This window comes from Macaca fascicularis, chromosome 9, assembly GCF_037993035.2.
Source record: "Macaca fascicularis isolate 582-1 chromosome 9, T2T-MFA8v1.1".
NCBI classification, from domain to species: Eukaryota; Metazoa; Chordata; class Mammalia; order Primates; family Cercopithecidae; genus Macaca; species Macaca fascicularis.
This window is the reverse complement of record NC_088383.1, coordinates 8,677,995-8,704,015: the sequence shown is the minus strand read 5'-3', so window position 1 is coordinate 8,704,015 and position 26,021 is coordinate 8,677,995. Positions and strand designations below refer to the sequence as shown.

The 26,021-nt window shown below is 44.2% G+C and overlaps 1 protein-coding gene across 2 annotated transcripts in view; it reads right to left on the bottom strand.

The window, feature by feature from the left end:
• TAF3 (TATA-box binding protein associated factor 3) overlaps positions 1 to 15,717 on the bottom strand; it is a 202,145-nt gene extending 186,428 nt beyond the window's left edge. For both annotated transcript variants that reach the window (XM_005564599.4, XM_065520272.2), the window contains exons 1-2: positions 15,347 to 15,717; positions 9,271 to 9,513 (exon numbers count right to left, since the gene is read on the bottom strand). In XM_005564599.4, the coding sequence (XP_005564656.3) occupies positions 9,271 to 9,513; positions 15,347 to 15,512 (409 nt within the window). In that variant the 5' untranslated portion in view covers positions 15,513 to 15,717. The remainder of the gene's footprint in view (positions 1 to 9,270; positions 9,514 to 15,346) is intronic.
• Between the last annotated feature and the right edge of the window lie 10,304 nt (positions 15,718 to 26,021).

Below are 26,021 nucleotides of genomic sequence, written 5' to 3'. Positions count from 1 at the left end.
TGAAGGCACGACCTGCGGGTTAGGAGAAAACACGTGCACCCACACGTCTGACAAGGGGCCCACATCCAAAACATAGGAGGAGCTCAAAAACAACAACAGCCACAACAACCACCAAAAAAAAAAAAAAAAAAGAGAGAGACAAAATACATAAGGAACCCAAACAACTCTATAGAAAGAACAGTCTGGCTGTTGTCCTGCACCAGAGGGCAGCAGGCAGCCATGGTGCCCAGCGGGAATGGCAAGATCTTGAAGCCCCACTTCCACGCGGACTGTGCAGCAGCTAAAGGGGCACCGCTCCAAACTCACCCTCTTCCCCAGGAAGCCTTCGGCCCCCAGGAAGGGAGACAGTTCTGCTGAAGAACTGCAATTGGCCACTCAGCTGACGGGACCGGTCATGGCCATCCAGAATGTCTATGAGAAGGAGAAAGCTCAAGTCATCGCTGAGGAGAAGAATTTCAGAGCCTTTGCTAGTCTCTGCATGGCCCGTGCCAATGCCTGGCTCCTCCGCATGTGGACAAAAAGAGGCATGGAAGCTACCAGAACAGGATGTTGAAAAGAAAAACTAAAGACCTCTTGAGGACTTGTAATAAATCAGCAGTAATGCTGGGTCCCCAAAAAAGAAAACCCTATAGAAAGAAATACTCCAATAAAAAATGAATAGACATTCCTCAAAATAAGACATACAAACTGCCAACAAATATATGAAAAAATGTCCAACATCACTAATCATTACAGAAATAAAACCACAGTGAGATATTACCTCACACCTGTTAGAATGGCTACTATAAAAAAGATGAAAGGTAACAAGTGTTAGCGGGGATGTGGAGAAAAGGGGGAACCCTTGTACACTGTTGGTGGGAATTTAGATTAGTAGCCATGGAAAACTATGTGGAGTTTCCTCCAAAAACTAAAAATAGAATTACCATATAATCCAGCAACCCCACTCCTGAGTATTTACCCAAACGACTTGAAAAGATTATGTTGAAGAGATTCTGCTCTTCCAAGTTCACTGCAGCACTGTTACCAATAGCCAAGTCATAGAAATAACCTAAGTGTCCATTAACAGATGAGTGGATAAAGAAAATGTAATATATATACACCATGGAATCCTATTCAGCCTTTAATAGCACAACAGGGTGACTAAAGTAAACAATAATTTATTGAACATTTTATCTCGAACTCTTGGCCTCAAGTCATCCTCCTGCCTCGGACTCCCAAAGTGTCAAGATTACGAGTGTGAGCTACTGCACCCTGTACATTTAAAAATAATGAGAAGAGTATAACTGGAATATTTGTAGTACAAAGAAATGATAAATGCTGGACCAGGTGCAGTGGCTCATGCCTGGAATCCCAGCACTTTGGGAGGTTGAGATGGGTGGATCACTTGAGGCCAGGGATTTGAGACCAGCCTGGTCAATATGGTGAAATCACGTCTCTACTAAAAACACAAGAATTAGCTGGGTGTGGTGGCGGACGCCTGTAATCACAGCTACTTGGGAGGATGAGGCACAAGAATACTTAAACTTGAACCCAGGAGATGGAGCTTGAGTGAGCCGAGATCACACCACTGCACTCCAGCCTGGGTGACAGTGCGAGACTGTCTCAAAAATAAATAAATAAATAAGAAATGATAAATGCTTCAGGTGGTAAATATCCAATTTACTCTGATGTAATCATTACATATTGCGTGCTTTTATTAAAATATCTTATTTACTCCATATTTATAATTACTGTCTATCCATAAAAATTAAAAAATATTATTCAGCCTTTAAAAAAAGAGGAAATTTTGTCATTTGTGACAACATAGACGGAATTCAAACAATTCTGCTAAGTGGAGTAAGCCAGGCACAGAAGGAGACACACCACATGTTCTCACTTATATGTGGATGAAAAGAACAAAATTCCAGGAAGCAGAGAGTAGAGCGGTGGTTACAGAAGCTGGGGCAGGGGATGTGGGGATGTGGAGATGAGAGGCAAAGGGTCCAAAGCCTCAGTCAGATAGGAGGAGTACGTTTTTTGATATATTGCATAGCATGGTGAAAAAGAAAAATAATAATGTATCACACATTTGAAAATCATTAAGACAGTGAGTTTTAAATGTTCTCCCCACAAAAAACAATAGGCATTTCAGGTGACAGATATGTTAACTAGCTTGACTTAATTATTCCACATTGTATTTATAAAACATAACATCGCTTTGCACCCCCCAAATACATGCAAATATAACTTGATATTTTATAATTTAAAAAAATTCAAATTAAAAAAAGAAAAGCAATACTACTTTCCAAGAAACCAGGGTTTCCTGGACAGATAACTTATACCAAGCACAGAACATGACTATACATGCTGAGTCGAGAACATTTTGGTACACCAGAGTGGGAGGACATCACCAAAGTCAATTCGGGTCATGTCAAAAGCACTCAGAAGCAAGGGTGAAGAAGCTGCCACTGGCCAAAGATGCAACAGCTGAAGCTACAATACAGGTAAAAAACTATAATGAGGCCAGGCACGGTAGCTCATGCCTGTAATCCCAGCACTTTGGGAGGCCGAGGTGGGTTGTTCATGAGATCAGGAGATCAAGACCAGCCTGGCCAACATGGTGAAACCTCGTCTCCACTAAAAATACAAAAATTAGCTGGGCGTGGTGGCGGGCACCTGTAGTCCCAACAACTTAGGAGGCTGAGACAGGAGAATCGCTTGAACCTGGCGGGCGGAGGCTGCAGTGAGCAGGTCGCACCGCTGCACTCCAGCCTGGGCGACAGAGTGAGACTCTGTCTCCAAAAAAAAAAAAAGTAATGAATGAAATCTGTCAAGTATGTTTAAATCTGTGAGTTCATAATGATAGAGTATTAAACGAAACTAGTCACCTTCTAAGGATGACAAGGAACCAATTTATTCCCATGAAAACTGGGTATACCATATGAAAAAAAATCAAGCATTAACCCTGCTTTCCCTACATAAACTATGCCATTAAGTTACTAAACAGCGGATGAGGAAAAGGATTTTCTTATAAAGTTATTTCAACTAAGAATGAACTAAAAACAAAGTGCTAGTATTATCATTACTTTGCAACCCCTAATGAATTAATGGATCCAGGCATTGAGCATCAGCACTGCTAACATCAACAAAAGGGAAAACTGGACATCATGAGCTGATATCTTGCCAAACCTAAATCTGGTCAAGCCTCGGATTCTTGCTGCCAGTTTTGAGAAACACACTGGGCTGCACTATGAACGCACACTGCGCAACATCCAACTGTGGGGCACTCTGTAGATCAAACAGCCCAGATTTCTAACATATAAACTCTAAGACAAAGAAAGGAATGGAAGGAGAGTCGCAAACTAAAAGGTAAATGACATGGCTGGGCGTGGTGGCTCATGCCTGTAATCCCAGCACTTTGGGAGGCCGAGGCTGGCGGATCACTTGAGGTCAGGAGTTTGAGACCAGCCTGGCCAACATGGTGAAACCCCATCTCTACCAAACAATACAAAAATTAGCCAGCCACGGTGGCATGCACCTGTAATCCCAGCTCCTCAGGAGGCTGAGGCAGGAGAATTGCTTGACCCTGGGAGGGGGAGGTTGCAGTGAGCCAAGATCGTGCCACTGCACTCCAGCCTGGATGACAGAGCAAGACTCTGTCTCAAAAAAAAAAAAAAAAAAAAAAAAAAAGACCTGCAAAGTGAAAATGGGTGTGCATGTGTGAAGAACATTAATGTGTCTAGGGATACGCATTTGGCTGATAAAACCGTAAAGCTAAGAAGTAATTCCTATAAAGTCAGGACAGTGGTTGGTTATTTTTGGAGGGAGGGAGGAAGGGGCCGGGGTGGGGTTGGGCACATAGAAGGTATTCTGAGACAGCTGGTAAAGTTCTGTTTCTTGAACTGGGAGAAAAGGTTTAAATTTCCTTCAGATCAACCATTTAGATAGTAATTGGTGTTCACAGCAAGAACTGCTTCAAGAAAAGGATGGCAGGAGCTTGAGAAAGAAATGGCAGGTATTGAAGTGGACACAGATTCTTGAGTCCAAGGAGTGCAAAAGGTCACATGGGAAGATGCAGAGGAGCCCCATCTGCCGAACTAGGTTATTCTTGGGAAGGGGGAAGAAGGGAAGTGAAGAGGCACTTTCATTTCATAACAAATTCACTTGGCAATATATTTTTTCAGCAAGTTTGTATTACTTTTGTTAATTTTTTCAAACATGTAAATGTTTACTTTTTAAAGGGTTTCATCATAATAATAGAAATCTTAGTGGGGAAAGAGAGAAATCCCCATGCAGAAGAGTTCCTAACAACGTATGCAGATATTCCACCTTCAAAGCGGGATGCATGACTCCCTTTGCTTAAGTGCTGGTACGCGGAGTGACTTCTTTCCAAAGAGCACAGTAGGGGAAGAGGGGATAGAAGAGAAACTTTACTGTGGAGAAACCAGATAAACATTACCCCAGCCACGTGATCACCATCAATATCAACAGTGATCAATTACATTGACAGGATAGACCTGTGATATGATGTGATTAAAATGCACTTGACCTCTGTGGTCTTTCTCCCTAAGATCTCATAACCCCAGTCTAATCATGAGGAAAACATCAGAAAAATTCCACTAGAGGGGCATCCGACAATATACCTAACCAATAATCCTCAAAACTGTCAAGGTCATCAAAACAAGAAAAGTCTGAAAAACTGTCACAGCCAAGAAAAGTCAAAGGAGACGTGACAACCAAACACAATATGATATCCTGGATGGGATCTGGAAACAGAAAAAGGACATCCAGTAAAAACTAAGGAAATGTCAATACAGTGGGGCGTCACTTAATAATAACGTGTCAATATTGTCCATTCATTGTGATACACGTACCACAGTCACGTAAAAGGTTAATAGCAGAAGAAATGGTGCAGATGTGAGTGAACTCTCCATACTAACTTCTCAATTTTTTCAGTAAATCAAAACTGTTCTAAAAAATAGTCTATTTTAAATTTTTAAAAAATAGAAACTCTAAAAGTGGCAACCTCACAGTATCTTTACCAAGTTTAAGCTGAGCTTGGTAAGTTTCCTGCAATAAGTCAGGGTACATGGTTTATATTCCTTTTTTTTTTTTTTTGAGATGGAGTCTCACTCTATCACCCAGGCTGGAGTGCAGTGGCACGATCCCAGCTCACTGCAACCTCTGCCTCCCGGATTCAAGTGATTCTCCCATTTCAGCCTCCCAAGTAGCTGGGACTACAGGCATCCACCACCACACCCAGCTAATTTTTGTATTTTCAGTAGAGGCGGGCTTTCACCATGTTGGCCAGGCTGGTCTTGAACTCCTGACCTCAAGTGATCCGCCAACCTCGGCCTCCCAAAGTGCTGGAATTACAGGTGTGAGCCACTGTGCCCAGCCTATATTTCTCTCTTATGCAAATATTTTGAACCAATCAACATACCCGCCCCAGAAGACCCTCATTGACCAGTGATCTAGAGACCACATTGTGAGAACCAACAATGACTTTGGCATAGTACGCTGTACTATTTTCAGACATTCCTCAGCACAATAAAATAGGAAGCAAAAAAATATGGTATTGGTGTGAATCTGAAAATATGTATGGCAAGCTGGGGAGAGAATGTTCTTGGATAAAACACACTGGGTACCAGCCATCAGAACTGTAACAGTCCAAGCAAAAATATGCATGTATAAAATATTTTCAAAGAGGTCTCACTTCTAAACATATAATCAGATACAGCAGGCAATAACTCCTTCCACATCATCTCCTCCTCTGTCATCTTCACACTGCAGATAATCACAGAGCTCCTCAGTCAAGTATCTATCCAGCCCAGCTAGTAAGTCTGTTCCCTGAGCTCCTCAGCATGTGATGGTAACACTACTCTACATTTATTATTCTCTTTTTTTTCAGAGACAGGGTCCTGCTGTGTTGCCCAGGCTGAAGTGCAATAGGCATTCACAGGCTCAATCACTGCGCACTACAGCCTCAAGCTCCTGGGCTCAAGCAATCCTCCTGCCTCGGCCTTCCAAGTAGCTAGGACTATGGGTGTGCCACTGAACGCGGCTTGACACTGATTCCCCTTATAGCGTCACTTCACTAATGTAAATTGTATTTCAATGCAAAAATAAATTCTTTGAGAGCAAGAAAAGAAAAAGGGGAAGAGAACTAACATTCGCTGTCATGTGTTTTATTTTTTTCGAGACAGGTTCTCGCTGTCACTCAGGCTGGAGTGCTGTGGTGTGATCATGGCTCACTGCAGCCTTGACCCCTGGGCTCAAGAGATCCTCCCACCTTAGACTCCCGATAGCTGGGACTACAAGTGTGCACCACCATGCCCAGCTAAGTTTTTTATTTTCAGTAGAGATGAGGTCTCATGACATTGCCCAGGCTGGTATCAAACGCCTGGGCTCAAGCTTCAGCCTCCCAAAGTGCATAAGCCATCACACCTGGCCCACTGTTACGTATTTTATATGTTAAACACTGTCCAATTTTATATAAATGTGTTAACAACAACAACAAAAAAAACACTTGATTCCCCATTTCCCCAATGTGGTAGGTGTTATTACACTGATTTTACAGATGACGAATATAAAGTTCAGAAAGGTAAAGTGACTTGGGAAGACTAGAAACTCAGTGACTCGCTGAGTCATGTCTCAGGGACGCCGTGAGGTCCATGCTGTGCCTCTCACAGCCTGCTGCCCCTTCAGGCCTTCTATGCGTACACACTTGCCGGCTCCAGGTGCTGCGCAGGGAGACATTCACAGGCTTTTCTTGACACGAACCAAGTTGAGTGGCTGATAAGAGGGAACCCCATGGCAGGACCTTGCTAATAATATTTTAAGACCAAAGTCTAGCCTGTCTGTGGCCCTTAAGGAAGTAAAAGGAAAACAAAGAGCGTGGTGAACAGTACCATTATCAAAGGGGTTCACTGCTATATCTCACTTTGCACCACTAATCAGAATGCCAGGAATTTTCTAACATGCTGTACCCAGGAAAAAAAACTATTTCAGATTCTAAATGATAAGAAATAGTCTTGTATGGTTATATTTTTAAATGGCAACCAAAGAACTGCATTTTACATCCTTTTCTTACGAAGAGGACAAGGTTTTGACAAGCATCTACTGTACTGCCTACCACTCACTGCATCCTTATAAACTATATGCATCTTACAAACCAGCAATATTTTTCCTTCTTAATCCACACGTGTTAGATAAAAAATGAAAAGCAGTGTTCTCAAGATTTATGTTATTTTCCTTTTAAAACGTTTATAATTTATAGTTTGCATAAAACTAAATGAGATTCTTCTTTTGCTTCAAATAATCCAGAAAAGAAACCCAAAAATTTATGGCAATATAGTAATTTCAGCCAGAAGTCAGTACCAAAACAAAACAAAACAAAACAAAAAAAACACTGAATTGTTTTTCATACTTCTTCACTACCTAATCTAAATCTGCTATCTTAGTTACATTTCCTTGCTGGTATTTAAATATGATAACCATAACACTTTAAGAGAATTTTATTCTGGAGTATTTGCATGCTATATGACAAAAACGACCAAGCAGTTAAGTGTAGATTATGATCAAAGTCCTAGCTTTGGTTCTGGGCTGTCAGTGTGTTAGTATCATTCAGTAGAACCCACTGCAGCTAAGATCCAGAGTGCCGAAATGATGAGACACCAATGCACAAGTCCCTACCACTTAGGTCCAGTATCCGTCCATCCTTCAGATGAGGCAACCCTGACACACAGACAGTAAAACAACTTATGCCAAATTTAAACATAGTTCCTGAGACAAATAGGTAACGCTTCAAAAAGCTATTAAAGTAGAACCGATTATAAGAAATGAATTGCAAGAAACTGGAACCCTTGAGCACCACTGATAGGAAGGTGAGGATGGTGCAGCCACTGTGGAAAACAGTGCGGTGCTTCCTCAAAAATTAAGTAGACAATTACTATATGATCCAGCAATTCTACCTCGGGGTACAGACCCCCAAAAAACTTGAAAGCAAGAACTGGAACAGATATTTGCACACCAATGTTCACAGCAGCATTAATCACTAGAGCCAAAAGGTTGAAACAACCCAAATGTCCATCAGTGAGTGAATGGATAAACAAATGTGGAACGTATATATAATGTATTATTCTGCCTTAAAAACACACACACACAACGAAATCCTGACACAGGCTACAACATGAATGAACCCTGAAGACATCATACTAAGTGAAATAAGACAGCCATAAAAAGACAAATACTGTACAATTCCACTTATAAAAGGTACCTAGAATAGACAAACTCATAGAGACAAAAAAAAAAAGGAATGGTTGGCAGGGGCTGGAAGTGGTGGAGAATGGGGAGATACCTTTAATGGGAACAGTGTTTCAATTTGGGAGGGTAAAAAATTCTGGAGAAGGAGGGGGATGATGGTTGAATAACAATGTATACTTAATGCCACAGAACTGTACACCTACAAATGGTGACAACGGTCCATTTATGTGATGTGTATTTTACAATAGAAAATCGTAAGTAAAAGTAATTGCTGGCATCATTTGCATTGTCCTGAAGTATACAGGTTTTAGAATTTGTTACAAAATGAAAGAACTTAATTGCAACTTTTCCAAGTCTTTTAAGAAAAAATACTGCGCAGTTGTATTAGAGACCACAAATTACTTAAATCTCTTTTCAGAATCTTAGTGAACTTAGTGATCAACATCTAAAATTATACAGGAAAAAAGGGAACTCTGCAATGGGACTGACCACTGTATCTGATTAGCTATCATTTTATAATCAAAAGTTCTATTATGATCAAACAATAAACATTTCTACTCATCATAAAAAACAGAAGTAAGTCTATACAATATCAGTGAATACTCACGATTCACTCACTGTTGCCAGTATAAAGCTATGGCATTCAACTCATGGCCTGAATAGTAAGCGAGGAGGAAAGAGCTACCCCAATTTTTCTTTTTGTTTTAAAGGTTTTCTAGTTTACTTAATACCCCATTCTCATATAATAGGGCTGTTGAAAGGCTTCTCTTTGGCTTCACCGTTTTCCTCTACTCGAACTTTACAAAGGAGATAAATGCTTCAGACATAACCTTGATTACACCATGGCTTGGCCTGATAATGTCAGTTGCAAGTTTGTTGGTTTAAGGGTCCGAATAATTTGTAAATAACAGTACATGTTTCTATTGTGTTTCCAGAATGTATAAAGTTGGCATAGCATGGAAAGCTAAGAGGATCAAAAATCCATTAAAATAGTCCCTAACAAATGAAGAAGAAACACTCACAAACCTTCTTGAGAAGACACAATGGGTGGCAGGTAATCAGGAATGTATTCTTTTCTTTCCTCTGCATCTTTACTTCCAGGTTGAGGAAACTGAAGTACATTGTTCTTGCTAACGGGAAATGACGGAATTTGGTGTGGGAAGGTGACAGGTTCAATGTTGTGAATATAGTCTTCTAGTTCATGTAGACTAACCCCCATCAGCTGGAAAGCTTCACCAACATCATCCAAAACTGGGTCTGTTCGGCCATCTGAAACAAAGCCAAAAGCAAATCAAATTATTTGAAGAAATCCCGTGAATATATTTTTAAATATTAAAAAAGGTAGTAAGTAAATATGCAGCTCAGAATCAAACATTTTAACCTAGTTATTGGAAAGAATTTAATATTTTAAATAGAACATCACAGAATCATGTTTAAGCTGATTATTAAGGTCAAGCTTAAATATGATCAGACAACTAGCCAGAACACCACAGAAAAATCACACTCATGATCAGCTTATATATTATAGAACAAATTTCAAAGTAGTTTACAGATGATCAAAAGCATCTGCAACAGTGCCTGACACACAGAAAATGCCCCAGAAATAATAATAATAGTGTTTTGTCTTTTTTTTTTAGATGGCATCTTGGCTGGGCGCGGTGGCTCACACCTGTAATCCCAGCACTGAGAGGCTGAGGCGGGCAGATCACAAGGTCAGGAGTTCGAGACCAGCCTGGCCAACATGGTGAAACTGTCTCTACTAAAAATAAAAAAATTAGCCGGGCATGGTGGCGCACGCCTGTAATCCCAGCTACTCAGGGGGCTGAGGCAGGAGAACTGCTCGAACCTGGTAGGCGGAGGTTGCAGTGAGCCGAGATCACGGCACTACACTCTAGCCTGGGCAACAGAGCAAGATTCCGTTTCAGGGGGGAAAAAAAAAAAGGAGATGGCATCTTGCTTGTTGCCCAGGCTGGAGTGCCGTAGTATGATCACAGCTCCTTGCTGCCTCAAACTCCTAGGCTCAAGCAATCTTCCCCTCTCAGTCTCCCGAGTAGCTGGGACTATAAGCACATGCCACCATGCCTTGCTAGTTATTATTATTATTATTATTATTTTTTTTTTTGTAGAGATGAGTTCTTGCTATGTTGCTCAGGCTGGTTTTGAACTCCTGGCCTCAAGCAATCCTCCTGCTTCTGCCTCGCAAAGTGGTGGGATAACAGGAATGAGCCAATGTGCCTGGCCTTTTTTTTTTAAATCATCAAATAAGTAGTGTGCTGTGCTGACAAAATCAATGTTTGTTACATTTCCTCTGTTGTTCCCTGATGCATCTGCGGAATTTTAAACAGTGGCTGGAACTCAATAACAATAGCTGGCACTCAATAAATACCTACTGAATGAATTATACCATTAAGTGAATTTTTAAAATCTAAGAATATTTACAAAGAAGGCTCAGATCATAAAAGTTTGGTTTTTGTTTGTTTTTTGAGACAGGGTCTCACTCTGCTGCCCAGGCTGGAGTGCAGTAGGGCAATCATGGCTCACTACAACCTTAACTTCCCAGGCTCAAGCCGTCCTCCCACCTTAGCCTTCCGAGTAGCTGGGACTACCAGTGCACCACCACCATGCCCAGTCATAAAGGTAATTTACCTATAAAATTTCAAATGTAATTAGAAAACACAACATAAAACAGAGATAAAAAGATAAAAAGTTAGATATAGTGAGTTTTTTTCTTTACAAAAGCAAGTTTTTCTTATGCCTATCCTTAGCAGAGCTTAAGGTCTCTACATCTTTAAAAATGTCTATGAAAATTCCAGTTTCCGATTTTCAATAGCCTAAAGGATTTAACTGAAATCCTGACTTTTTAACTGAAATCTTGAAATTTGATCACTTCAAACTCAGTATGTCTGAAATTAAATCACCCTGTAAAATGAACAAGAATCCAAATCTTGCTAGAATTGGACGCATGTTAGGCCGGGCGCGGTGGCTCAAGCCTGTAATCCCAGCACTTTGGGAGGCCGAGACGGGCGGATCACAAGGTCAGGAGATCGAGACCATCCTGGCGAACACGGTGAAACCCCGTCTCTACTAAAGAAATACAAAAAACTAGCCGGGCGAGGTGGCGGGCGCCTGTAGTCCCAGCTACTCTGGAGGCTGAGGCCGGAGAATGGCGTGAACCCGGGAGGCGGAGCTTGCAGTGAGCTGAGATCCGGCCACTGCACTCCAGCCTGGGCTACAGAGCGAGAGACTCCGTCTCAAAAAAAAAAAAAAAAAAAAAAAAAAAAGAATTGGACGCATGTGTGGTAATGCATACAGAAACGTCTAGAAGGATATTCAGCCAATGGTTAACAGTTGAAGGGGATGGAAGCTGCAGTAGAGGGGAGGGCTGTGGTGGAAGCAGGAGACTGACTTTTAACTCTACATACTTCTGCAGTCTTTGATTTTTTTTTTCTATAAGCATGGGTTACTTCTAATGTATACTTCTAATGATGTATAAAAAAGAGAAAACAAATAAAACGAATACTCTTCTTACTGAACGTAAACAGGCATTTCAACTCTTCTATTCCTATTAAAGCTATTATTACTCTCTCAGTCTAAAAAATATAATCATCTTAAATTCCTCCATATGCTTTGCAGCCTCAAACCAAAACCTGGAACTGTTTCTAACCCTGTCCCCCTCCCCATCCCCGGGCACCTTTTTTTTTTTTTTTTAACCATGATTTCAGATTTTTTTCCTTTCTCTCTATTCTTACTCTCTATTCTTCCTATTCTCTCTATTCTCTCTATTCTTCCCTGTCTCAGTATAGTCTCAAGTTCTGCCCACTTCAATGTCTTGTGCACATCACTGTCAGTACAATTTTCTTAAAATACCACTTTAATCATATTGTCCCCCTACTTAGAAGTATGCAATGTTTTCTACTACATGTTTTAATTCTTTTGTCTAGTTTTTAAGTCCCTCCATAACCTGATTTCACTGTGTTGAACATTTTCCTCAGACACCCTTGGAATGAACTAGCTGCATAGGGAGCTGAACACCTTACTGGTACTTTTATTATGCTTAATCTCACCTGGACAGCTTAGTTTATGTGATTCTCTAACCCGGAATACTCTATACCTTTATACAACCATACTTCATAGCTCAACTCAAATCTTATCTTTTCTGTGAAGTTATCCTACCCCAGAATCCATAGCCTACAACCATCTCTCCTCTTACTCCTTTTACATTTACTCCCTGTACCATACAAAAAATATTATAGTACTAGTGTTGAAGAGTCAGTCTGAAAGATTTAGCACCTGCTTTCAGCGCATGCCAACACATTTAATATATAATGTGACACAGATAGAGACATCTGCCCTTGAATGCTTGGAGAAATTGTCACCCTAAGGCAATTCTGAAGTTCATTATTTGTTCATTATTTGAATTAATGGTAACTTCTAATACTTGCTTTGAGAACATTTATTTTAGAAGAAACAAACACCATCAGTTTGTTTTTGCTGACATTCTGGCACTCTTGAACACACCTTATGGGCAGGGATTGTATCTTAGTAATTTTATGTCTCCAATGTCTAGTACAGGGATTGGTTCATAAGTGGTGCTCAATAAGTGTTTGTTAAAACAACAGAAAGGATTTAAAGGAGTGGAATACAAGATTCTGTAGTGGTAACTTGGAGTTACAGAATTCGATTTTAGAATAAGACTGGTATAGAAAAAAGAATCTAAAAATATCTAATAAGTATACCAAAATTAGTGTTAAAAAAAAAAGTCATCAAATCACAATGGGACATAATGAACCTGACAATCTCATTCTCACTGAAACCAAGAAACTGGCTATGGAAATTAGGTAATTAGGAAGAAGGTTTACACTGAAGAGCTGCAATGACCCCTGGGTGACTTTGGAATACCTAGTCACATGGAGTGCCAGCTCCCTTCTGTTTTGTATAAAAGGCAGGAAAGGTAACTAGTATTCAGGAGACATTTTGAATAGCTAAAGATACATGGTAGCAAACATACTCTGGACTATGCCTAGCCTAGCCTAGCCTAGCCTATCAGTAACAGTATACTCAAGAACCACTGCAGAGCAAGCCAGAGGAAAAAGAAACAAAAGCCAGAAGAGTAGTCAACTGGTGATGCACTTTCAAGATAAAAACACATGCATATTACTTTGTGGTTCCACATCCAGATGAATCAGTGAGCTGGGCATGGTGGCTCATGCCTGTAATCCCAGCACTTTGAAATACTGAGGCAGGAGGATCACCTGAGCCCAGGAGTTTGACAGCAGCCTGAGCAATATAACCAGACCACATCTCTACAAAAAAATAAAAAAATTAGCTAGGCATGGTGGCGTATCCCTGTAGTCCCAGCTACTTGGAAGGCTGAGGCAGGAGGATCACTTGAGCCCTTAAGTTCGAGGCTATAGAGAGCTAAGATCGCACCACTGCACTCCACACTGGGCAACAGAGTGAGACCCTGTCTCAAAAGAAGAAGAATAATAGAAGCATCAGTGAAATCAAGCATTCAAAACATACACATTTTTGGAACTCAATATGTAAAGTCAATAAGTGGCTTTTAGGGTAGTGGTTTATCAGTTCATTCATTTATTCAACAAATATTTCTCAGGTGCCTATTACATAATGGCCCTATAGGTTACAGAATACAAATATAATCAATTTTTTCTCCTGGAGAGGGGAAAGAGACATACACAGGTGATTACAAAACAAGATGACAAATAATATAAAAGAAATATGCACAGAATTATGAAAGCAGATAACATGAGTTCCCTAGAGCAAGTGATAAGTGCATCTCAAAATAAAAGTAGTACTACCGGTGGGCCAGGGGCAAAGGACAGTCTCGGTAACAAACAGCACGTATGTAAGAATGGACAGCTTAAAACATTTTGGAAAAGGCAGGTAGCTCAGCGTGGTCGCAGATTAGGTAGGCTGGCAAAAGATAAGCAAAATGCAAGGTCACAAAGGGAACTGTGTACTGCTAAGAGTTTAGATTTTTAGCCTGTAACCAACGAAGTACAGTTAAAATATTTTTAAGAATAAGGACAGGATCAGATTTGTGTTATGGACAGATTAGTTTGGCGCCCTGTGGAAGAGGGAACGAAATTCGGGGCCTGAGAAATACAGCGTGTCTATGAGTCTCAATTTTTCAGTATAGGAACCACTTTAACAAAACAAAATATCCTATGAGATACTTCATTCAGTTCTCCAGCTTATCACCTTAAATATCATGACTTGAACCTAAGATGAGTGGTAGTTTCCTCTCCTCAACAAACACACATGCAATGCTTCACATCAACAAGATAATGTGGAGCTTCTATTAAAATATTCCATTCCTTCCATTAAATTATTAAATACCACTAGCTATAGATATTACCAGACATTCACTTAAAACCCGTAAGTACTGTAGCCCAGATTACCTGGAGAATCTTGTCAACTGCCCACGGTCCCTCTATCCTACTTCGATAACAACTGACATCTCACTAGTAACCGAGACGTAAGTGAAAGTACATCTCATCAGCGAAACTGACAAAGTCAGCCTTGGGAAAACAGTAAATGGAGATGTCGTTCACGAAACGAACAGACACAGAAAGACGAGGCAATGTCCCTAACGGAGCAGAGCTGTCAACGAGTCTATGTAGTTAGGAGCTCAGGAATGGCCAGTCTTGTAAGAAACGGCCGGTAGACGGAGCGCCTGTGACAACTAGTTGTAGTAGTTTGCGGGCAAGGGAGAAAAAGGACCGAGGTAAAAGAGGGTGTAGGGCACGCTGGGGGTGGATCTACCCGCAGCAAACAGGAGACAATGAGAGAGATTCAGGCACATTTCAGGGCGGAGGAGCGGTAGGAGGGTGTGGAGCTGGGAGCGAAGACCCGGCTCCCAGGCTGGTGGCGGGAAGTTAGCGGATGAGGAAGAGGCACCCGAAGGATGACTAGAGTTTGCAGGGGCAGTGGAAGCCCAGGGACGCGGGAGGCCGAGGAGACAGCAGATCTCGAGGCAGGGTGCGGGATGCACACCCCGGGGACGCGGAGGGACAGGGAGAGCGGAGGTGTCACCCTTGACTTGCCGGGGCAGCCCTCCCGCACCCAGCCCGGTACTCACAGAGCTCAGAGTACCGATGGCAGCCCCGGCCCAGTTGCTGCAGATAGCGCTGCAGCACGTCCGTGAGGAGGTGGCAGGCGCTGAGCTGCACCGAGTCCCAGCCCAGCGCCTGGCAGATCTGCGCCACCGAGACCCTCAACAACGACCTGGAGTAACTCTCGCACATCCCGCTGCGTGGACGCCACCGCAGCCCTTGCTGCCACTGCTCTCCAGCCCCGCCGCCAGACCTTAGCAGGGCCCCCAATTCATCCTCTAGGGCTTCCGCGGCGGGGAAATGGTCCCCCGGACCCCCGGCGACCACCTCAAAGCCCCAGCAGCACGGAACGCGCCAGCCTGAGAGCCGCCATTTTGGACTCGCTCCGCCTCCCGCTGGACGGCCGCCGGAGCGAGGCAGCATGAGCCGAATGCTGAGCGCGCCGATGAGAAAGCCCCGCCCCTTCGGAGCGGAGCGAAGCCTCGGGATCGCCTCTGAGGCCTGGAAGCCGGCCGGAAGCGGGCGTGCGGCGCGCAGGTGGAGGAGGCGCCCGGGGAGGCAGGTGCTGGGGCGCTCACCTCGAGGAGAGCGGGGACGAAAACGTCAGTGTTTTAGAGGCAAACGAGGGATCTGGGATACGACATTGACAGGTTAGAGAGTTAGCATTAATAACGTTAGTCATATGAGAGGGTTATGTGCTAGAGAGAAGTTCCGGGCGTGGGAACTTACGGTGCTCGCCGAACGCAGACCTGCGCTGGTCTTGCCTATGCTAAAAATCTGTGTATTAAGCTGCTTGCCACTGTAAAGAATAAATAAAGTCCAAGCTGTTCCGCATGCCCTTCAAAGCCCTTCGCAATAGGGCGGGGACTAGGAAGAGGCCTCTGTGCCAAATTAATGGGGGCCCCAAAAAACTCAGTCATCAAGATCGAGAAAAAATCCAAATCCATGCCATAAACTCCTGACTCACTCATGTCATTCTAATCCCAGCCCTGGTTCCAATAAAACTTTTTTTTTTCTTTTTCTTTTCTTTTTTTTTTTTTTTTTTTTTTTTACAAATCAGGTGAGCTGCCTGTGGGCTGTAGTGTGCGATTTGCGCATCGCGGCTGTGACCTGTGGGGGGTTGGGGACCTCTACTGCCTACAGAGGCCAAACCGGAGCCTTAAACCGGTGTCGCAGGCCGAGTGCCCTGGGAACGGTTGCCTACCCCAGAGCCTTCTCCCAGCTCCAGCCAAGTATTGCCAGAAATCGGGATTTAGGGATAAATATCTTGATTTTTAAATACAAAAGTTGGGAACACATCTCAAAAGCCAAACTCATCCCACGATTAGTCTAGATTCAGCCTGCAGGTCGCCCAATTGCAGTGGCTGAACTATGCGGTTTCTTAAATATGCCCTTCTGTACCTATCACAGTTATTTAGTATAAGAGTTTATGTGCTCCTTCAATAAATTCCGAGTTTATGAGTGGCTCTGTATTCCTCCTACAGGGACTATTCCAGAACTTTGAACATGATATTCACATTTTTGAAAGTCTGGAAAACTCAATAATAGAACTGAAATTATGGTTCTTCAGCTAAATGGTGATCTGCAGAAAAGCAAGGTACTAGAGGGCAAGGTGCCTGTATTTACTCCATGGACACTCTGTCCCCAAGTTATCAGGAACATTGTGTTGCTAAATTTATGAGACATTTTTCAGTCCTAGCCTTACTTGATTATTTTGTAGCTATTTGATAATGTTGAATGCTTCTGTAACATTGAAACTCTCTTGGCCTTGGATTTCACAAGTCTGCCCGGCTACCACCACCACCCTGAGTGTTCCTCTTCATTTGCCTTTCTGTGTATAAGGGAGGGGATTTTATTTCGGAAAATTTCAAACCTACAGAAAAAGGTGAAACAAAATCATAGACTCAAGTATACACTTCATCTAGATTCACCAATTGTTAACATTTTGCCAATTTACTATGTCTTTTGTATTTATATATGCACACAGCTATTTTTTTCCAGCAGTTTGAAAATAAGCTGCAAACTTCATGACACTTAACCCCACCACACCTCAACATGTATCAGCCCAAAACAAGAACATTCCCCCACATAACTATATACAAGTTCACATGTCACAGGCTTTGTTCCTCAGGAAGTCAACTCTGAAATAGAGATGAGCCTGCAGAAAGTTCATTGAGGAATCCTCCTGGGACTTGGGGGAAGGAATGAAAGCCAGGGTGCAGTGAATGCCTTGGCAAGAAAGCCTCAGCCAAGCCAATGCCATAGTGTGCAGAAGCTGGAGTGGCCCTTCAGAGCTTCCCTGAATCCAAACAAGAAGGCTGGACTTTGGCTGGGCGCAGTGGCTCACGCCTGTAACCCCAGCAGTTTGGGAGGCCGAGGCAGGCGAATCACAAGGTCAGGAGATCGAGACCATCCTGACTAACACGGATCGCAAGGTCAGGAGATCGAGCCCATCCTGGCTAACATGATGAAACCCCGTCCCTACTAAAAATACAAAACACTAGCCGGGCGTGGTGGCGGGCGCCCATAGTCCCAGCTACTTGGGAGGCTGAGGCAGGAGAATGTCGTGAACCTGGGAGGTGGAGCTTGCAGTGAGCAAGTGCAGTCCCGCCACTGCACTCCAGCCTGGGCGACAGAGCGAGACTCCGTCTCAAAAAAAAAAAAAAAAAAAAGGCTGGACCTTTATATTCCCATACGAACAGGTCACTGCATGAGGGCTACCTGGGAAAGGGTGTGTGCTCTCAGGCAAAGGAACTCTCTGCAGCTGAGTCCATTCAATTCCAAGGACAGCTGAAGTCCTTCAGTCCTCAGGGGCTCTGAGCAGTGCATTAGAGCATTCATCACACTTCATCTCTTTTTTTTTTTTTTTTTTTTGAGACGGAGTCTCGCTCTGCCGCCCAGGCTGGAGGTGCGGTGGTGGGATCCGGTCTCACTGCAAGCTCCGCCTCCCGGGTTCACGCCATTCTCCTGGCTCAGCCTCTCTAGTAGCTGGGACTACAGGCGCCCGCCACCACGCCCGGCTAATTTTTTGTATTTTTTTTTTTAGTAGAGACGGGGTTTCACCGTGTTAGCCAGGATGGTCTCGATCTCCTGACCTCGTGATCTGCCCGCCTCGGCCTCCCAAAGTGCTGGGATTACAGGCGTGAGCCACCGCGCCCGGCCTACAGTTCATCTCTTTTACCCTCAGAGACATGTCTTGGTTTGAGGAACGTCTCCTCCAGGATTCTGGAGAGGGCCCTTTCCCTGGGGAAAACATTAAAGAGGAAGGTCAGGAGACAAATTAGAGCCCCGACTGCTGCAGCCAGGCCTCAGCTGATACTCAGTATTCTCCTCCTCAGGCCTACATTTCTCTCACTTCTGGTCTCAGTAGCTTACTTGGTGGCATGATGCAGACCCTCGTGTGCAGGTCTGAGCCCCTGGTTTCCAGGCCCTTTTCATACTGTGGCTGCTGAACTCGTCCTTGTACCATCAAAATTGGGGAAGAGAATACCCACAATTGGGCAAGAGGCACCCAAACGAACCATCTGGAAACCAAACACTCCACCTTGCCTCCCACTCTGTAATAGGAGCCCATCCCCCTCCTAAAGATGACTGCTCTCTTGACTGCAGTCTCAGTGGAAGAGCCCAGGCAGCAACTGTAGCTAATGTTTCAGTGGGACTCCTGCTAGGGCCTCTGGTGAAAGCATTCCCCCTTTTGGAAATGGGATCTGTAAACCTGGAGAACCCGGAGTGGCAGGACAGGAAGAACAATTTCCCAGGTGGGTCCCTGAGAGTGATGTAAGTGGAGAAACCCCAGTCTCCACCCTGTGTCATCTGCTTCTTGGGAACCCAGCATCACAGAAGAGTCATTGACTTGGTGGGGCACAGTGGCTCATGCCTGTAATCTCAATACTTTGGGAGGCCAAGGCAAGTAGATGGCTTGAGGCCAGGAGTTCAAGACAAGCCTTAGCAGCATAGTGAAACCCCCATCTCTACAAAAAATAATAATTATTATTATGTGTATATATATGTGTGTGTGTGTATATATACATATATGTGTGTGTGTGTATATATATATATATATATATATATTTTTTTTTTTTTTTTAAAGAAATTAGCCCCAGTTACTCAGGAGGCAGAGGCCAGAAGATAACTTGAGCCCAGGAGTTTGAGGCTATGGTGAACTATGATCGAGCCACTGCACTCCAGCCTGGGCGACAGTGAGACCCTGTCTCTACAAAAAGAAAAAAGGTCATTGGCTTAAAGAGTGCACAGCAGCCTAGGGGATCAGGCCCATCCTCAGAAGGTACTGCCTGTGTGCTGGTGCTTTCATTGTGCCTAAAAAAGGCTGTTCCATTGCTGTACCAGGCTGACAGCTTCTGAGTGGTGTGGGGTGTGATATGACCAGTGGGTTTCATAGTCTTGTGCCCACTCCCACATCTCCTTTATTGTAAAATGCGCCCCTTAGGCTAACATAGCGTGATATGGGAAACCCAGTGACTCTACAAGATAAGCAGGAAAGGCAAATCCATACCCAGAATATATTTCTTATCACAATGAATGTTTACCCTCATTATCACATGGCTGACTAGGAGTTGTGGCTCACAGCCTCTGTCCAGCATCATGAGAGAGCATGGTACCACAGATTGCTAGCCTGAGAAAAGATCAAAATTCAAAGTGTGGTTTCTACTGAATGCATATTGCATTTGCACCATCGCAAAGTTGAAAATCATAAATTAAACCGTCGTTAAGTTGGGGACCGTCTGCGTATGATGACACAGGGTGAGAGAATTAACATAGCTCTAGGGCAAGACCAAAATGTATACTGTTGTCTGTTCCAAGTGCACAGAAACTATTTCTGATCCTTTCTGTTTGGGATGGAAAAGACAACTTTCACCAGCCAATGACCACATGCCATATGCTTGAGACAATGTTTATCTGTTCTAGCAAAGACACCACATCTGGCAGAGCAACTGCAACCAGGGTTACTACTCAGCTAAGTTTACAACCGTTCACGCTCACCCTTCAAGATGCATCTCATATTTGCAGGAGCCAGACTGTCAGATGAAATGAAAATGTCGTGACCCACTGCCTCAGCATCCTTTAGGTCATGATTTCTGCCCACCCCGCTCCAGCTGCAGGGGCAGTTTCAGAGTCATCTCCTCAGCCTTCCCACGCCCAGAGTTCTTACCTACGGGCCAAAGAACCAGCGGAGGGGTTGTGCCAACATCCCAGTATGTCTGTTCCAGTGACACATTCAGGATTCAGGGAATTGGCCACTGAGTGGATATAAGTGTGAGCTGAGCCTGGGTCAAGACTCCAGGTGCCACTTGGCCTCAGATGCTCCCACTCTGACAAGGGATTTGCGATGACTCTGCATCTCCTGGTTTCATTCTCAGCTTCCTCAAAATGTCGGTTTTCCCTTTCCCCAGTGGACAGTCACCTGAGTAATGGCTGTAGGTTCTTTTGCAAAAGGAGTTGGGGGGTCATTACCTTCACTGTTTGGTGCTGCAGCATTCTTCTTCCTGAAGACTCAGCCTCTTCTTCAGTCAATAGGGTTTCAGTCTGAAAGCTGGCTTGGATACAGGAACTGGGCATGGAATCATGACTGGTTATGGGGGTATCTGCCCTCAGCCCCCTGACTACCCATCCTTGAATTATTCTGATGGTCCAGATTGAGTAGCCCACATGTCGGCGTCCATCCATTTCGCCCAGGTACCCCTTACTCTGTGAACCAGCCCCGTAACTCGCCAGGTGAGCCCACACCCCTCTGATTGCTCTCACGCATAACTGCATTCACTTGGCTTCTGACTGCTAAACAGTTAAGTATCGCCACCTGGTTTCTATGATTTTTGGGGTCCCATGAGCTCTGAATTTCTCAAATATCTGGTATATTCATATGTTGTCCCAGCTTGCTTCCACTGTTGTACCACCCTGTTCACCCCTGGTGGAAGTTTTAAGACTTGCACATTCAGGAGCTGCTACCTTGTGTCAGGTGGCACCTCTGTGCTTCATCCACCACCCATGCTGAAGTCCTCACCGCCAGCCAGTGAGGGAATCCAGCTCCAAAATCCCATCTTTACATCTGCTCTCTGAGACCCCTCCGGCACCAAATGTCCCAAGCTGGACTCCCCAGGAGGTTGTCTCTGAGATGAAGATTAACCTCAGAAGAGGGCTGTTGGGGTCATCACCTGGCAGAGAGGAGAGGAGGAGGGCAGGCAGGAAGCAGGACTAGGGAAGGGTAGTGTTGAGAAGGGAGGGACTTGGGGAGGGGAAGGGACAGGGGAGAGGTTGAGGAGGAAAGGTGGAAGGGAGGGGAAGGGGAGAGAGCAGGACTGGGACAGGGAGACATTGGGCTGCAGCTCACCAAGGCCTCAGTCAAGCCCACCGAGAGCTGTGAGGCTGGAATGGCCCTTTGCAGGGTCCTGAGCCAGGCGGGGGTCTTTATGCTCTCATGCTGATCAGGCACTGGATGTGGGTGCTTCTGGAGAGGGCTGTGACCTAGGGCAAGGTGATCTCCAGCTGAGGCCAAACGAGGGTCGGCAGCTGGGGGCTGTGTGCTTCCGCCATTCCCAGTGGAAGGTCCTTCTGAAGGGGGACCGGGATGGTGCATCACAGCTCCCACCTCCCCATAATACCACGATCACACTCAGCAAATTAAGATTGACACAATAATATCCCACAAGATAAAGTGCATGTTCAGATTTTCCCATCGTCCCCAAATGCCTTTCATGGCTTTAAATTTTATTTATTTTTTTTGAGACAGAGCTTTGCTCTTGTTGCCCAGGCTGGAGTACAATGGCGAGATCTTGGCTCACCACAACCTCCGCCTCTCGGGTTCAAGCAGTTCTCCTGCCTCAGCCTCCCAAGTAGCTGGGATTATAGGCGTGCACCACCACGCCTGGCTAATTTTTATCTTTATAGAGGTGGGGTTTCACCATGTTGGCCAGGCTGGTCTCGAACTCCCAATCTCAGATGATCCACCTGTCTTGGCCTCCCAAAGTGCTGGGATTAAAAGACGTGAGCCACTGAGTCCAGCACGGATTCTTTTCTTTAGCTGGTGTGTCATGATCCATTACCTTCGTGATTCTCTTGCTGCTTAAATTGTCCCATATTTGGCCAGTGGGAGCCCTTTCCAGCTGGCCACTGTATTCTTGTACTGTGTCACCATCATTCTTGGAGGACTTGCTACTTGGTGCCAGTAGATTTTCCAGACTCACTTTGTACTTCCCTTGCTCTAAGCTTGGAAGTAGCCATCTCTCTGAGGGGCCCTGGTTCTTTTCTTTTTCTTTTTTTTTTTGTTTTTTTTTTTTGTTTTTTTTTTTTTTTGAGACAGAGTTTTGCTCTTTTTTTGCCCAGGCTGGAGTGCAATGGCGCTATCTCGGCTCACCACAACCTCCGCCTCCCGGGTTCAAGCGATTCTCCTGCCTCAGCCTCCCAAGTAGCTGGGATTACAGGCATGCGCCACCACCCCGGCTAATTTTGTATTGTTAGTAGAGACGGGGTTTCTCCATGTTGGTCAGGCTGGTCTTGAACTCCCGACCTCAGGTGATCCACCTGCCTTGCCCTCCCAAAGTGTTGGGATTACAGGCGTGAGCCACCGTGCCGGCCCTGGTTCTTCTTAGAAAGGAATATTATTTAGAACCAAGATGTGTGCTAGCTGATCTTCATTACTACAGGGAAATCATTGCTTCAGGGCCTTTGTAGTGGAAAGAACTAAAAAATATGTGTCTTTTTTTTGAGACGGAGTCTCCCTCTGTCACCCAGGCTGGAGTGCGATGGCCGGTCTCAGCTCACCGCCACCTCTGCCTCCCAGGTTCAAACAATTCTCCCTTCTCAGCCTGCAGAGTAGCTGGGATTACAGATGTGCACCACCTCGCCTGGATAATCTTTTGTATTTCTAATAGAGATGGGATTTCACCATGTTGGCTAGGCTGGTCTCTAACTCCCACCCTCAGGTGATCCGCCCACCTTGGCCTCCCAAAGTGCTGAGACTACAGGTGTGAGCCACTGCATCCAGCAATATGTGTACTTTTGAAGTGCAAAGTAACGCAGATGCCTCTGATTCAAGTCTAAAATTACATATCCCCTTCCTCCTCCCATGTCTTATTTGCATATCCTGTTTCTCCCAAAGTGAGAAACCTGGCTTCAATATCAAAGATTTGACTTATCCTGCAATGTCTTTGCCTCCTTTTATTATTTATTTATTTATTTATTTATTTATTTGAGATGAAGTCTTTCTCTGTCACCCAAGCTGGAACGAAGTGGTATGATCTCAGCTCACTGCAACCTCTGCCTCCCAGGTTCAAGCAATACTCCTGCCAGCCTCCCAAGTAGCTGGGACTATAGGCGCTGCCATCATGCCCGGTCATAGCTCACTGCAGCCTCGACCTCCCAGATTCAAGCAATCCTCCTACCTCAGGCTCCTGAGTAGTTGGGACTACAGGCACATGTCACCATGCCTGGCTCATTTTTGTCTTTTTTATAGAGACAGGTTTTGCTATGTTGCCGAGGCTGGTCTCAAACTGCTGGGCTCAAGCGATTTGCCCGCCTCGGCCTCCCAAAGTGCTGGGATTACAGGCCTGAGCCACCATGCCTGGCAGCCTTTGTCTGCTTTCACAGTGTTTGTTCTCTTTTCATAGGATTCACCTCAGTGGTTTCATCATTAGCTGTGTAAAGATGACTCCTTAATAAAACGCTTTATCTCAGATTGTTCCTGAGTGCCATGCTACCATAGCTAACTGCATCTAATGACTAATGTCTGCTTGGACGTCCGATATGTAACTCAAATGTAATTAATGTTTGAGGGCTGTCCAAAACTAAAATCATTCTATTCTTTGCTGTATGCTTTGAGGGGGCGGGGGGGCAGGATCTGTGTTCATCTCATTCACTAATAAATAGTACCTAGCAGTTAGTCATATTTCAATAATGCCTTTGAATAATTCACCTCACAATGATGTATAGAGTGGATTAGAGCACAACTCTGTGAATATGTGAAAAACCACTGAGTGGTAGAGTTTAGAAGGGTGAATTTCATGGCACGTGGATTATATCTCAGTGAAGCCACTATTTAAAGAGAGTAATTAGAGGTGAACAGTGGAGGCCAGGAATCAGGAACCTGTTCAAGAACAGCAGCGGCAGAAATGGAGAGCAGCTGTGAGACTGCACAGAGCTTAGTGGGACACGAGATCTGTAGAATGAAATTTCTCCCTGAGATCAGAGCTCAGACTCATCCAAAAGGCCTGCTCCTTATCATTCTGTCTTGGGGGACGAGGAAAAGAACCAAGAGCAATGTGGGAAAGGCGAGTACTGAGGCGCAGCGGTCAGGGCTGACGAAGGTTACAGTTGAGGACCAGTGAGTCCAACTTCAGCCAATGGCAGCACTTTTTCTTCAGTTGGTGCCAGGAGGAGCTCAGTGACTGCACAGTTCTCAAGCTTCATTTAGAGAGTTTTGAATAATGATAATAAAGTTTCTGAAAGCTTCAACTATTCCATATTAAAGCACACAGAAAAAGAGTTTCCTAAAGGGCACATAGACAACAGTTGTAATGATGGAAACTCAATCCTAGAATATTAACAGACCTAGCCCTTTACGTACTGTGTACGTGTTTTCTGAAAATAGGATAGCCAGGAGCAGTGGCCCCCGCCTGTAATCCCAGCACTTCAGGAGGCCGAGGCAGGCAGATCACTTGAGGCCAGGAGCTCGAGACCAGCCTGGGCAACATGGCAAAACCCTGTCTCTACTAAAAATATAAAAATCAGCCAGGCACGGTGTAGTCCCAGTTACTTGGGAGGCTGAGGTGGGAGGATGGCTTGAGCCCAGGAGGCAGAGCTTGCAGTGAGCCAAGATCCTGCCATTGCACTCCAGCCTAGGCGATAGAGCCAGACCCCATCTCAAAAAAAAAAAAAAAAAAGAAAAAAAAAAAAAAGATAGTTTGAATTATGTAATAAGCCTTACCAGTGGACATTTATCACTGTAATTGCAGTTATGCTACTTAGCAAAAGGAGAGGACAGAAGTTGGGGGAAAATTTCAAGCTTACTCTATGATTCCTTCCTACATGTCTAAACCACACAGCATTTCCAGATTTATCTTGCCTTTCTCGTTCTCTGTATTAGCAGTTTTCAGAATGTGCTTTCGAACAGATTTTGGACTTTGCTTTTTCTGCTTCCTTGGCCTGAAATGCCTTCCCTCCCCACCAGTTAGCTCTAGTAATTTAATTTCTACTGTTGGTCACTGGTCCTTGAGGACTGTTTAGACCTCCCTTCCTCCAGGCTGGACGGCCTTCTCATGCCGCTTCAGTGTATCTCCTGTGGCTCACCAGTTGTAACTTACCGCATTCTGTCATTTGCTTGTGTTCCTTCCAGGCTGTAAGTTCCTGCAAGGAAGTGTTTTGTTATCACTGTATCTTCAGAGAGTCAGAGTGCCAGGACACAGAAGAGCATCGCTAAATGCTACATGGAGCTGACGATTACTTTTACATAGAGCAGACATTTAACCAAGAATATGGCACTTATTCCCTGTTAGATTCTCAGTATTTTAAAATATTAGCTCATTTAATCCTAACGACCTTTTAATCTCCATCTTATAAATGATAAAACTTAAAGATTAAGTAACTTGCCCAAGGTCACTGTTGGTAAGGGCTGAGCTAGTAGTATTCCAGTTCAGGCACAGATTATTCTTACTTATATTGACTGATTTCAAATTCCTGCTTTTCCTCCTT